Here is a 16,179-nt window from a genome sequence, read left to right as displayed (position 1 = left end):
ATGATCAAATTTATATTTTCAGGTGTCAAGACTTGGCATTTATGGAACAAGAGAAGACGATTTTTTAAAACAAAAGTCTAATTTAGGGTTCCACTTCTCCGACTCATGGGGTGTGTGTGTGTCAGAATAACCAAATTAAAAAAATTGTTTATCCATGGGTCAAGGAATATTGCCACCAAATCTAGTTATACGTGGCCTTGTAGATTGAAGAAATCAGAGATTAAATGCAGTTCTTCACGTAGCCTTGTAAACGTAACCCCCTCCCTGGGGGACCTGACATTAATGAAATTCACAAATTAGATAAATCATCTGTTGATCTTTAATTACATGACGACTAATCGGTCAGGGTATTTGTGGAAGTAGAGAAAAATATCGTTTAAAATTAGGCCCTTCCTCTGAGATTCCTGACACCTGGGGAGGGGGAGGCGTAAAATTATCAAATTAATAAATTTATTTTTCCTTGTGCCAAGGAAGCTTCAATCAAAATTTACTTGGATTTGATAAAGTTATTTTAGAGACGTTGAAGAACTTAGCAGTTTAAATGCATTTCTCTATATAGTCCTCCGAGACCCAACATTAATGGCATTAGCAAACTAAATAAACCATATGTTGACCTTTACAATTATGAAGACTGTTCGTTTATAATAGTATTTCTAGAAGTAGAGAAGAATGAAGAAGACTTTTCTAATTGGCTTAATCGTCCTCTTTTGTGCCCCGCCCTCAGACCCATGGGGATCACAATGACCAAATTAACTAATTTGTTGCTCCATGTGCCAAGAAACCTTCCGATAAAATTTGGTTGGAATTGGTCGTGTAGTTTTGGAGAAGTCAAAGAAATTACTGTTTAAATGGATTTCTCTAAAACTTCCACGAAAACAACAACCCCCCCCCCCCCCCCCCAACCTACAACCTAACACTAATGCCCATTAATTAACAGCAGCTCATCAGGCAAATATAATATTCCTTTCAGCTACAAACAACTGGCAGACAGAGTTACCTATTTCCCCCAAACCACTGTACTTTCATTTCATGTATAATTACTAGTATTTTCGTGCTTCTATCCAATTCGATTCAAGCACGCTGTCCTGTGCGCACACCGCGGCTATCTGGGATGTCTGCCAAGGACAGTGGGTTAGTTGTTCGTGTGAGAGAAGGCCAGGCCACACGACAGCTATTGGTGGCTTCTCCTCACGTGACCAGGCTACACCTACCCATTGAGTCGTTAATTTTTCAGTTCAACTCATCTTCGTGCTTATATCCAATTAAGGTTCAAGCACGGTGTCCTGGGCACATACCTCAGCTATCTGGGCTGTCTGTTCAGGGCAGTGGGTTAGTAAGAGAGAAGAGGGTATAGTGGTCTTTCACCTACCCATTGAGTCCTTAAAACTAGCTCTGGGTGAGAGCCTGTACCGGGTTGCGAACCCTGCACCTACCAGTCGTATGACCGATGGCTTAACCACGACACCACCGAGGCCGGTGTTGAGTCGTTAAATTCGCTCTGGGTGGGAGCCGGTACCAGCAGGTGAACCCAATACCTAACCGCCTTGTGTCCGATGGCTTAACCACTACATCACCGAGATCGGTACAGTACTTTGCTATTTCTGTCAATATGGAAGGAAATGTTTTATTTAATGACGCACTCAACACATTTTATTTAAGGTTATATGGCGTCGGAGTATATATGATGAATAATTGTTCTACATAACGTCAAGAATATTATAACCATAGCTTCTATTTAATAAACCGGCCTCGGTGGTGTTGTGGTTAGGCCATCGGTCTACAGGCTGGTAGGTACTGGGTTCGGATCCCAGTCGAGGCATGGGATTTTTAACCCAGATACCGACTCCAAACCCTGAGTGAGTGCTCCGCAAGGCTCAATGGGTAGGTGTAAACCACTTGCACCGACCAGTGATCCATAGCTGGTTCAACAAAGGCCATGGTTTGTGCTATCCTGCCTGTGGGAAGCGCAAATAAAAGATCCCTTGCTGCTAATCGGAAAGAGTAGCCCATGTAGTGGCGACAGCGGGTTTCTTCTCAAAATCTGTGTAGTCCTTAACCATATGTCTGACGCCATATAACCGTACATAAAATGTGTTGAGTGCGTCGTTAAATAAAACATTTCTTTCTTTCTATTTAATAATTCATTCAAAACCTAAGTAATACTAAAGTTATTAAAAAAATTATTACATATATGTTGAAAAACGACTATAGCCACTAAATTCATAAATAGTTTAAAATATTTATTATAAATAATACAACTAGCAAAACAAAAATCAATATAACATGTTTTCAAAAACACTCTAACTCCGTTTCCATTTCAGCTAAAATTCCATTTCTGGGTCCTACGCTTCAGGCCCCTGTGGGGTCAGAATGACCAAATTTATAAAGTTCTTTCTCCGTATGCCAAGATAACTTCCAACAAAAAGTTAGTTAGAACTGGTCAAGAAGTTGTGGGGAAGACGTCGAAAATGTGAAAACTTTACACACGATGGACAACGGACAACGCGTGCAAACGCATCGCAGTGGGTCACTTGCAAAATAACAACAATATGTTGTAGAAGGTATTAATGAAATCACCCTTATGAAAAAAAGAAAGAAAAAGAATACAGTACTAGTATTTTAATACGAACAATAACAATATGTTATGGAATGTATTAATATGTCATAAGAAGTACGAGAGGAGAAAAAATTGCAAAAGAATTACAAACAAGAGCAATACACTATGGAAGGCATTAATGGATTTTGGCCGAATTACAAAAACGCTTATTGTCGCTAAAGGATATGTGCAGTCGAATGAGTACGTTCAGGATCTAATTGCAACAATTACATCTAGTTCTGCACTTCATTGGCAATGCTGTGACAATAGGAGTGCGTGCAGTAAGACAAATCTACGGTTCTTGTTTTGAGATATTATGCAAACACGAGAACATTGTTCAGTAAATCTGTATACATAATGTTTTAATAATAAAGCATGACCCTATACCACAACAACAGGGTTTTTTCTTCTTTCGTGTTCTATTTTTGAAAATCTAAAACACACCAACAATTTCATCACTAACACTCACACAAACACACAACAGATATTCGGATGCAGTTTGATAGCAGAAGTAAAGAGAAACCTCAATTAAAAAAAACCTCAGAAGAAAAAAAGTATAGAGAAGACATTGTCATCATGGAAACGGCGATGAGCGATGTCTCGCCTTGTCCAATATTCGTCAGCGTCAGATACTCCACGATACATATATATTAGATTAACAATTCACCTGAAATAACAACAACAAAAACGGGGAAAAGCTATATGCCCGAAAGGTTATAAGAAGTATGCCTATTTGAACACCTGGACATTAAAATCTCTACTTATGTAATTCTCAAAGCGACAGCTGACGACAAAAGAAATGGAGTTAACGCGCAATGTCATATTTTCCTCTTCATGGCGTAATTATGATGGAAGGTAAAGTCAACTATAATTTTCACATTTAGGAGATTATAAACCGAAGAAAGTTTTTGCGACAATAAGCGTTTTTGCATCATTTTCCATAGAGAACCGTATATATTTCTTTTATGGCATTTTGGACGGTCGTAAGTCAACATATGTATATTTATCAGTCTTTTAACTACATACTGATACAACAATACAATATGTTAACTAAAATAAGAATTTATAGGCTTTTGTATGCAGGTTAATAATTAATTAATTCTTCCTCATACGAAAAAAGCCCATAGAATTCAGTTGCTCCTGGTTGCAATTAGCACGCAATGCAACACAGTTCATATGATTTACTAAGCCGTTAATCTGTTTTAGTAATCCGCTACAACGATTCAATGTTGGATGCGTGGGGTGGGAGGTCAACATACAAGCGACTTGTAAGACACGCGAATTTTGTTTACTTTTAAATATATTATTTTATTTATTTTATGTGAGTATACATGTAATACATTATATATATATATATATATATATATATATATATATATATATATATATATATATATATATATATATATATATATATATATATATATATATATATATGCGTGTATGTGTGTGTGTGTGAGAGAGAAAGAGAGAGAGAGAGAGAGAGAGAGAGAGAGAGAGAGAGAGAGAGAGAGAGAGAGAGAGAGGTGTGTATTTTTATTTTCAAATTATCAGTGAACCCAAGCATTAATTAGTAATGATTTGGTGTGTCGTTTTGCATTGCTGTGCGAGATCGCAAAGTTGCGATAGTTGAGTGAATTAGGCTCCTGGTGTCTTCTCCCCATGTGAGCAGCCCACACGACAACCATTGGTGTGTTCTCACCACGTGACCAGGTCACACGACAACCATACGCGTAATCTCACCACATGACCAGGCCATACGGCAACTATTAGTGTCTTCTCACCACGTGACCTGGCCATACGACAACCATTGGTGTGTGCTCCCCATGTGACCAGGTCACACGACAACCATACGCTTCGTCTCACAACGTGACCAGGCCATACGGCGACCATTAGTGTCTTCTCACCACGTGACCAGGCCACACGACAATCACCGATATGTTCTCCCCATATGACCAGGCCACACGACAATCATTGATGTGTTCTCCCCATATGACCATGCCACACGACAACTATTGTCGTTTTCTTAACACGTGACTAAGCTACACGACAATCACTGGCGTTTTCTCACCACGTGACTATGCCACACGACAACTATTTGTGTTTTCTCGGTAGCACGTCTATCACGGACTCACAATCAGACGCTCTTATACATTCATCCACGTTTTTTGTCCTAATTCACGTGAATTTTGGCACACCGAGGTCGAAAAAGCCCGAAAAAGAGATAGGTCTACACTTGCTGGTATGACGCTTTGTTTCCTACCTTGAAACAGATAGGTCTACACTTGCTGGTATGACGCTTTGTTTCCTACCTTGAAACAGATAGGTCTACACTTGCTGGTATGACGCTTTGTTTCCTACCTTGAAACAGATAGGTCTACACTTGCTGGTATGACGCTTTGTTTCCTACCTTGAAAACAGATAGGTCTACACTTGCTGGTATGACGCTTTGTTTCCTACCTTGAAACAGATAGGTCTACACTTGCTGGTATGACGCTTTGTTTCCTACCTTGAAACAGATAGGTCTACACTTGCTGGTATGACGCTTTGTTTCCTACCTTGAAAACAAAGAGGTCTACACTTGCGGGCATGACGCTTTCTTTCCTACCTTGCTCAGCATCGCACCCGCTGCCTTGCCATGTGTATGTCTATGTTGGGTCCTGCTCATGTTCGAGGATGAATCAAGGTTCCCAATCAAATTAAGGTTTTATCTTGGGTTTAGTCACTACCAATCAGGTGTACCATCAGCAGCAAAGACGTCTTATAAAGAATTAAGCGAGTTTACAACGACGGCCCCGCTGCCGCTATCCACTAATCCCCAATTTCTTCTATACATTCAGCTGAAGTCTTGGAATAGCTGCGAAGACTCTGATAACAAACAATTACACAGATATATATTCCTGATGAATGCACGCCTCAAAACTCACCAGCTGGTGTCTCCCACGTTATAAAATGGATCCCGAATCACTGTGTAACACGATTTTGTTGATAAAATCGATAAAATCGACAGCACAAACCTTGCTGCTCTATGCTAAGTTGCCAGAACAGTATAACACATGTCAAAACCTTATATCAACATATTCTCTCGTTTCTTTTGTTCTTCGGTATACTTTGTGAAATACGTTACTTGATTTTGTTTCTCTTACATACAAACATATTCACCAAAACATGGAGCGGAATAACACAATTACAACTATAGCATACTATCGTGGCACTGTAAAACTGAGATAGTAAAAAAGAAGATATTTATTTACCCATAAAAGCTCCTTGTCTAATAAATAATTTAGAAAATAAACTAAAACACCATAACATTATAAATGAATTTAAAAAAAAGAAAAAAAAAAAGAATTTTACATCGTCATTCAAACATTCATTTACACAGTGTGAAAAAAAAGCACATCAGAGCGCTGCTGTTAAATTCACAATTCCCTCTTTGGTGTCACTCGTAAAGTCTGAATCCACTTTGTGTTTCAGTCCTGGGATGATTTTCATCATATCCTCGAGCTTGACGTTCCTCTGCAGGTAGAGCGTGACGGTGATGACGGCCGTGATCTCGGACGTGACGAAGCCCAGGCCGGTGGCGAAGAACGACCACCCGTACCTGTAGTAGAACCCTCCCTGCTCCTTCTTGGCGCTCGTGCGGTACCCCTCCTCGTCATTGATGGCGGAAATGAAGAGGATTATCCCCACTGCAATAGCTAGACCTTAAACGATAGTTTACATTACACAAGTACAGCTAGAACACGATATTGCAATAGCTAGACTTTAAACGATAGTTTACATTACACAAGTACAGCTAGAACACGATGTTGGAATAGCTAGACCTTAAACGATAGTTTACATTACACAAGTACAGCTAGAACACGATATTGCAATAGTTAGACTTTAAACGATAGTTTACATTACACAAGTACAGCTAGAACACGATATTGCAATAGCTAGACCTTAAACGATAGTTTACATTACACAAGTACAGCTAGAACACGATATTGCAGTATCCGATAGTAACAGCTTTCCTAATTACTAGAATGTCTATGCAGCAAAAGGATCACATTATTGTGGAAAATGCTGCACTAGAAAGTGAATTATAGTGTTTAAATGGACAAAGACTGAAAGGTTTTCGGTTCAGATTATTTCGATGGCGGCGGAGAGGATGTTTCCAATACTTTCATTCATTCTTTCAAATATGGATTCTTGTTATTGTGTTAGAAATGCAAGACATAAAGTGTTAACACGATTTAGAAATTTGTTACAAGCCATTTCATGTTCCATGATCTGTTTCAAATAACTAGTCAGGCTTTCCGCCAGAAAATAATGTTAGGGCCCGTAATAAAACGAAAACAGTTCTTAAGTGCCCCTACTAGGTGGTTACGTGTTTGAAACCTTTTGAAATCGGACAACGCATTTCATGTACTTTGACAAATTTGAAAACACCCATTCTCTTACTATAATCTTTCTAAACATTACAAAAATGTATCCATTAATTTCCAAGATTTTTGGGTTCGTAATTTTACCCTTCGTACCTTCTGGTACAAACTCTGCAAGGAGTTCACATCATAAGCATTAACTTGAATTTGACCAATGATATATATACATTGGTGTTATTTTCATTCCATGTATAACATAATACACAATGTAACTGGTTTTGTGAGTGACCATCATCCACGACATTTTTGTAAACTACCACTCAATACTCGACAAATTTATAACATTATTGTTCTGTCAATTATTATAGTTTATTTTCATGTATTTAGTTTTGTCGTACTCAAATAACATTTATATGAACACTACTATCAAAAGACTATTCATATTATTTACAAAAGTGCCAAATTAACACTATTTTTTAATGATGAGAAATTACCATAAGCGTACGAGAAAGGGGGAGGGGGGCACCACAAATATTATATAGATATTCGGGCAAAATATGCTAACCTGAGACATCTTCACGATGTATTTTCATCATTCTACCCTCAAAATTAGTTGTAATCCATATAAATATGCGTAGTGATTCGTTTGCAACCATATATACCTGTTTGGTAGTAATGCTAATATGAATAAATTTTGTGATTCAGATTGTGACATTTTCGTTTAATTCGGGCAAAAGCCAGCCTGCCCCTTAAAAAAGTGGGAGCCCGTACGCTTATATAGATATAAGTATGTCAGTACGCTTATATAGATATAAGTATGTCAGTACGCTTATATAGATATAAGTATGTCAGTACGCTTATATAGATATAAGTATGTCAGTACGCTTATATAGATATAAGTATGTCAGTACGCTTATATAGATATAAGTATGTCAGTACGCTTATATAGATACAAGTATGTCAGCCATATGTATAAAAGATAGTGGAAAATACCATAAAGGCTAACCTGCAAGGACATAGAAAATAGCAGCAATTAGTGTCTTTATGTCGCGATGGATACTGCCAGTGATACAAAATATATCCCCAATGAAGGCCAGAATAAGACCAGCTACCGGTAGTGGAACAGACCCTCGCATAGCAGCTGAAATAAAAACACCTTAATGTCGTAATATCCTAGGACAAAACAATTTTACAAAATAAATACAAATATCTTAGTGTCATAATATTCCAAGACAAACAAATAATACAAAATAAATAAAATCACCTTAGTGTCATAATATCTCAGTACAAAACAATAATACAAAATAAATAAAAACACCTTAGTGTCATAATATCACAGTACAAAACAATAATACAAAATAAATACAAACACCTTAGTGCCATAATATCCCAGGACAAAACAATAATACAAAATAAATACAAACACCTTAGTGCCATAATATCACAGTACAAAACAATAATACAAAATAAATACAAACACCTTAGTGTCATAATATCTCAGTACAAAACAATAATACAAAATAAATAAAATCACCTTAGTGTCATAATATCCCAGTACAAAACAATAATACAAAATAAATACAAACACCTTAGTGTCATAATATCTCAGGTCAAAACAATAATACAAAATAAATACAAACACCTTAGTGTCATAATATCTCAGAAAAACAACAACAAAAATACAAATACAATTCACACAAAGGTCAGGTTGGTTTATACAAATATATCTGGAGATTCGTGGGGGAAAAAACCCGTCCAACTATTTGAAACTGAATACATGAAAAATATACAGTAGACCTACATACCGATCTGGTATTTAAAATAAAATGTTAACCCACAACAGAGAAGAGTATTTAGTCATTGTTTGCCAACTTTTGAAGAGGTCAGTTACCAACCAAATAAGACCAACTATGTCTTTATTCTTTCCAGAGTTCTTTCCCTTCAGTTTTTTCTCTCACTGCATTGCCGTGGAATTTGAGTGCACGACACGAGATATTTTTAAAGCTGACATATTTGTCTCAGTTTCAAAGTAGATACAGGTATCTGTGTATAATTTTTAAAACATATTAAAATATAAAAAACAAACAAACAAAACAAACAAACAAGCACTTAAAACATGTATCTGGTCACTTTTAAAACGTTTGTTCAAGATAATTTTAACATATTGTGAAACTTCCTTTTAGCCATATTGTGCATGTATATAGTGTGAATATCGGTGACATTTCGTAAGATGCTTGATATGCTAGGAGTCCCACTAAACAGTAGTGAAGGAAATAGGTGAAGTGGGGATTTGTAAGGGCTGTGTGTGTTTGTCAGCAATGGTGTGTTCTTTGTACCTGTTATTGTCATTGCTGTCTGTGTGTGTTTGCCAGCAATGCTGTGTTGTTTGTATCTAGTATTGTCATTGATTTCTGGTGATGTTCGTCAGCAATGCTGTGTTGTTTAAACATATTATTGTCATTGATGTCTGGTAATGTTTGCCAGAAATGCTGAGTTGTTTGATCGGGCTCAGTGTTGTCGCGGTTAAGCCATCGGACATAAGGCTGTTAGGTACAGGGTTCGCATCCCGATACCGGCTCCCACCCAGAGCGAGTTTTAACGACTCAGTGGCTAGGTGTAAGACCACTATACCCTCTTCTCGCTTACTACCCACTGTCCTAGATAGATGAGGTCTGTGCCCAGGTCAGCGTGCTTAATTGGATATAAACACGAAAATAAGTTGAATTGAAATAAATGTGTTGTTTGTACCTATTATCGTCATTGGTGGTTGTGGGTGTTTGCCAGCAATGCTGTGTTATTTGTACCTATTATTGTCATTGATGTATCTGTGTGTTTGCCAGCAATGCTGTGTTGTTTGTACTTATTATTGCCTTTGATGTCTATGTGTGTTTGCCAGAAATGCTGTGTTGTTTTGTACCTATTATTGTCATTGATGTATCTGTGTGTTTGCTAGCAATGCTGTGTTCTTTGTACCTATTATTGTCATTCATATCTCTGTGTGTTTGCTAGCAATGTTGTATTATTTGTACCTATTATTGTCGTTGATGTCTGTGTGCGTTTGCCAGCAATGCTGTGTTGCTTGTATTATTGTCGTTGATGTCTGTGTGCGTTTGCCAGCAATGTTGTGTTATTTGTACCTATTATTGTCATTGATGTCTGTGTGTGTTTGCTAGCAATGCTGTGTTGTTTGTACCTATTATTGCCATTGATATCTGTGTGTGTTTGTCAGCAATGTTGTGTTTTGTACCTATTATTGTCATTGATGTATGTGTGTTTGCTAGTAATGCTGTGTTGTTTTACCTATTATTGCCATTGATGTCTGTATGTGTTTGCCAGCAATGATGTTTTGTTTGTATCTATTATTGTCATTGATGTCTGTGTGTGTTTGCCAGCAATGTTGTGTTGTTTGTACCTATTATTGTCATTGATGTCTGTGTGTGTTTGCTAGTAATGCTGTGTAGTTTTACCTATTATTGCTATTGGTGGTTGTGGCTGTTTGCCAGCAATGCTGTGTTGTTTGTACCTATTATTGTCATTGATGTCTGTGTGTGTTTGCCAGCAGTGGTGTGTTGTTTGTATCTATTATTGTCATTGATGTCTGTGTGTGTTTGCCAGCAATGTTGTTTTGTTTGTATCTATTGTTGTCATTGATGTCTGTGTGTGTTTGCCAGCAGTGGAGTGTTGTTTGTACCTATTATTGTCATTGATGTCTGTGTGTGTTTGCTAGTAATGCTGTGTTGTTTTACCTATTATTGCCATTGGTGGTTGTGGCTGTTTGCCAGCAATGCTGTGTTGTTTGTATCTATTATTGACATTGATGTCTGTGTGTGTTGGCCAGCAATGTTGTGTTATTTGTACCTATTATTGTCATTGATCTATGTGGGTGTTTGCTAGTAATGCTGTGTTGTTTTACCTATTATTGCCATTGGTGGTTGTGGCTGTTTGCCAGCAATGCTGTGTTGTTTGTACCTATTATTGTCATTGATGTCTGTGTGTGTTGGCCAGCAATGTTGTGTTATTTGTACCTATTATTGTCATTGATGTCTGTGTGTGTTTGCTAGTAATGCTGTGTTGTTTTACCTATTATTGCCATTGGTGGTTGTGGCTGTTTGCCAGCAATGCTGTGTTGTTTGTACCTATTATTGTCATTGATGTCTGTGTGTGTTTGCTAGTAATGCTGTGTTGTTTTACCTATTATTGCCATTGGTGGTTGTGGCTGTTTGCCAGCAATGCTGTGTTGTTTGTACCTATCATTGTCATTGATGTCTGTGTGTGTTGGCCAGCAGTGGAGTGTTATTTGTACCTATTATTGTCATTGATCCATGTGGGTGTTTGCTAGTAATGCTGTGTTGTTTGTACCTATCATTGCCATTGATGTCTGGGTGTGTTTGCCAGCAATGATGTATTGTGTGTACCTATTATTGTCATTGATGTCACAGCTCCGCTTTCTCGTCCTGTTTCACCAACTTCATAATTAACGGGGCTGCAGGTAACAAAGTCTGGAGCTGAATGTAAGACGGAAAATCATTCATTCACAAATGCCGCAATCACGTTATATGTACACACATACATAGGGATAAATGAAAAAAAAACTTGCATTAATATATATATATATATATATATATATATATATATATATATATATATATATATATATATATATATATATATATATATACATATATATATATATATATATATATATATATATATATATATATATATATATATATATATATATATATATATATAGTGACTGCCTCATAGCACAACAAATACGTTTAAGACTTAGATGCGCTGACTCTAGTTATAATTAGGCAAAGCAAAATATTTCCAGATATATACACTGAGAAATTAATTAAGCCCCCCCCCCCCCCCCCCCGAAATTATAAAAGTCATGATTTACTCTTTGATAAAAATGCAAGTTTTCTTTTAATTTATCCCTAAAAATCTAGAGGCTGTCCATGTTTATGTTCACTGATCAAAATGATGACTAATGCTATTGCATATTTTGTACTTGTGCATTATTTTTCATATCTCTGGTGAAACTCTTGCACGTTTATTTTTTCTTCGTTTTAGATGAAGTGACAGACTTAACAGCTGTAGTGGTAGAACTCATGACGGGTACCACCGTTGAGGCAGGATATGCTCATCTTTTTCGAACACCTGATATCATCACTGTTATAACAGTGATTCATGAGTACATGTCATCACAGCTGTACTTATTCCAATGAGCTCAGTCCTGTGCTAGTTTTGATTTAGTAAACTAGGCTGTGAGTGGCAGTCCTCTTTGTGGTGGTGTGCAAGAATGGTGAAATATCCAGCAAAGGATCTCCCCGGGAGTGGCTGTCCTTCTACAGACGAGGAAGTAGATAGAGATTCATGGAATCAACCACAATTTAGTAAAAATGTCCATTCGACTACATTGTGCAGATATACGGCCTTGATCACGTTTGCGTTTTTTGTCCTTCGGATTTAGAGGCTGCATTGCATCGGGGTTGGCATCTTAGTCGTATCAGACGACACTAGGGTTGCCAGCCTAATGGAAAACGTTTTACGGAATGTTCTGATATTTTCAAAACAATATTTTAAAGTGCGCGAAAACGCCATTCTCATATATATAAAAAATAATTTAAACTGCAAAAAATGCCATGTTTGATATATATTTACAAAATAACAACAACCAAAGAGATACATAATAATACAGATTTGTATTATTTATTGGAATGTTATGTATTGAATAGTAAAAGCATAAATCAATCCACGTAAGTGGCAGACTTTTTCTACTTCCTTTTTAGGCATAGGCCTACTTTGTGGTTTGTCTGTAAAACATGCTAAATATATTCATCAGTGTAAATAACGTTATTAAACATAGTACAGCAATTAACAGCATTAAACAAATGCATGTTTTCTCACATGTAAATGAGTATATAATTATTTATATGTGAATGGGAACTTCCCCCGTAAACAAAACACCCTCCCACCACACACCAAAAATCATCATAACCCCCCCCCCCTCCACACACACACACACACACACACACACACACACACACACACACACACACACACAAACCCAACTATATTAACAAATATTGTGTTACAGTTTAAGACTCCCACCTACATATTAGTAATAAAGTGGCAAACCAACTTGGGACCAATGTTATTTTTATGTAGGTACATTGCCACATTTGCACCATTTCAACATATACATGTAGCGGAGTCGAACTGATTTGTGGTGAACTTGCTCGAGGACAAAACGTCTGGTTACCCCCTTTAAATGCATATTGTCACAGACCACTGACCTATTACATGACATTACATTACATTAAGTATTACTTAAAAATGTATATATTTGATTTATCCCGAAATGTACTTTATTCAACCATCTACGTAACCACCATACTCCACTTATTAATGATATTTTGTAAAAATAATTGAATTATGGCAATTGTCCATAATTCAAAATCTAACATTGCTGAGAGGGTTGACATGGATTTCACTCCATCATGGTGTAGTTAAAGTGATACAATAGCTAGGTTTGGTCTGTAAAAATTAATGTAATTTTGATTTATTATTAATTTTTAAGGAAATAAGGTCCTTAAATCTGTGACAGTATGCCTTTAAGAATAGAATAGAATAGATGTTTAACGACACCCCAGCACGAAAAATACATCGGTTATTGGGTGTCAAACTATGGTAAAGGCAAAACAGTAAGACTGTCGTTGTGTATTACGCTTACATTACTATATAGATTACCACTCATGAGCTGCCAGTGTAAAGAAAAAATGGCGGCATTAACTGATGGTGTGTTTATATCGATTATAGTTTAACTTACTTGATTAAAATAACATCGGTAGGTATATTAATGGCATTGATGGGTCACAGATTACTGGTGGCCAAATATTATTCAGTGAAATGTTGCATGTGAAAGAAAATGGAAAGAAGAGAATTGTGGATCCGTTTCGTTTACTTTAGTACGATTGCAGTGTTCTTCTGTTACACAGTCATGTTTTCACCCACTGTGGCGAAATTGCATGCATCGCCATAGAACCGATACTTGCCCCGTGGGAACATAAATATATGATATTTGAAGTATCATTAAAATGAAACAGTGGCGTAGGAAGGTGCTAAAAAGTGGTGGGGCGTATGTGTGTGTGTGTGTGTGTGTGTTAGTTGTTTTAAAAAAATATATATATTAAATTTGAAAACAAATCAAGGATATTTTCCATCAATTCCGGAATTCCGAGTACGACACACTAGGTGAATGAAAAGAAGAGTAAACCTGAACGACAAAACAATCTATATCTCTGCACAATGCAGAGTCGAATGGCCAGCTAGAGCCTCGCCTACAGGAGGACATCCACTCCCAAGGAGACATTTTACTAGCACAGGACAGAGCTCGTTGGAATAAATAAAACTGTGATGACATGGATTAATTAATCACTGTCAAAACATTGATGATATCAAGCGTTCTAGAAAAGGAAACATATCCTGCCCTTCCCCTCCATTCCACGAATCTCTATCTAGAGCCTCGCCTACGGGAGGACATCCACTCCCAAGGAGACATTTTACTAGCACAGGACAGAGCTCGTTGGAATAAATAAAACTGTGATGACATGGATTAATTAATCACTGTCAAAACATTGATGATATCAAGCGTTCTAGAAAAGGAAACATATCCTGCCCTCCCCCCGCTCCCCCCCCCCCCCCCCCCCCCCCCCCCCCCCCGATGGCACCAGTCACCTGAGCACGTAGCAGTTCCACTCGCTACGGACGTTTAGGACTGGGGTTGTCTTTACGGGATTACACTGAACCTTTTCTCACAGAAATGGTCATTGTTATACCAAATCATAGAACTTTCCAGATTCATAGTTATTGTGATTAAATACTGAACACTGACATCAGTGTGGTGTGTTTTTGATAATAGTCAATAAACTCATCTTTGAAATAATATTAATTTGTCCGTCATATTTCAAACTGGACGCGAGTAAGAACATCTTGTTGGATAGTCATGGTACAAAATACGGGGTATGGATGTTCTCAAATAAATTCTCTGAATATTTATAACAAACCGGAAGGGACCATGACAGTTTGTTATAGCAGTAGTTCATTGTACACATTCTGGGGCGTAGCCAGAGAGGAAAAAGCGCAGAGGCAAACCCAGACCTGTAAAATAAATATCAGTGTCATGGGAAAAATTAAATAAATCTGGGGAAATTCCTCATGCTGGCTACGCCAACATAAGTTGGTCATTAATATATAGGGAGATAAAACGGGATTTTATGATCAGTTCATTCTATGCAGTAGTTCGTTCTAAGCATGTTCGTTATAAGTGTACTTTTTATATGACTAAGCTTACGGCTATTTTTGGCATTAAATTGCACATTATGTCTTGCTTAAAGTATCAACTGTGGTAAATCCACTGTTTTTGGTCATCCCGGTGTTGGTAGTAGCTTAAAATACATGACATGTGAAACAGAAAAGGGTACGTACCTTAGAAACGTGGGATAATTACTTTAATTTTCAAAAGATGTTATATTTTGAAATCAGCTCCCTTTGTAATTAAACAATTTCATAAACAGCAAAAATGTACTGTGACTGAAAAAAAAAATGGAAGAACACTACTCGATTATTAAGGAACTATTAATAAGCAAGTGAAAAAAAAGTGTCTTTAACTTACCATAATCGGCCATTACACAAAACTTCCACAGACCTGTCCACGTGATCATCCAAATGGGATCCATGTCCTTCCACACCGTGCCGTTCTCGTCCGTGATGGGGATGAGTTCTCGCATCAGTATCCATGAATCGGTGGACACCGCCAGGCACAGCGTGATCGACGTCAGTGCTGCGAACAGGAACATGATCCACGTCAGCACGTGCACACTGCAGTGCATGCTGGCTGTTTATCGTGCTGTAGTATCCCCACGTGACACGTGTCAGTCGGTGATTATCTCTTAACCTGGTTTACATTGATCGCGTCTCAATAAACAGTAATCATAAGCTTTTCAGTATTTTGGACCATGTGAAGTTGCCAGAAGTGGCTACCAAGAAGCATTAACTGCTGCGTTATTATGACAGGAGCACTTGAAGGAAACCATTAAGTACGACCAGCATACTCAACATTCAAGTAATATCCGACAGTGATAGGATCCATAAACTGAAAATAATAAAATAAGCATCATAAATAGTATGTCCGTGCATATGTAACAG

General features: G+C 37.4%; 1 protein-coding gene across 1 annotated transcript; it reads right to left on the bottom strand.

Annotated features, from left to right (window-relative positions):
• Positions 1-5,908: 5,908 nt before the first annotated feature.
• On the bottom strand, positions 5,909-15,863 carry LOC121379652 (voltage-dependent calcium channel gamma-5 subunit-like). Its single transcript, XM_041508300.1, has 5 exons — positions 15,647-15,863; positions 11,379-11,468; positions 7,970-8,104; positions 7,120-7,134; positions 5,909-6,300 (listed from the first exon to the last, which is right to left on the bottom strand). The coding sequence occupies exons 1-5, from the start codon at positions 15,861-15,863 to the stop codon at positions 5,996-5,998; spliced, it is 762 nt and encodes a 253-aa protein (XP_041364234.1). The 3' UTR covers positions 5,909-5,995.
• Positions 15,864-16,179: the final 316 nt, after the last annotated feature.

The sequence above is a fragment of the Gigantopelta aegis genome, chromosome 8, assembly GCF_016097555.1.
Source record: "Gigantopelta aegis isolate Gae_Host chromosome 8, Gae_host_genome, whole genome shotgun sequence".
NCBI classification, from domain to species: Eukaryota; Metazoa; Mollusca; class Gastropoda; order Neomphalida; family Peltospiridae; genus Gigantopelta; species Gigantopelta aegis.
This window is presented reverse-complemented; position numbering and strand designations above follow the sequence as displayed.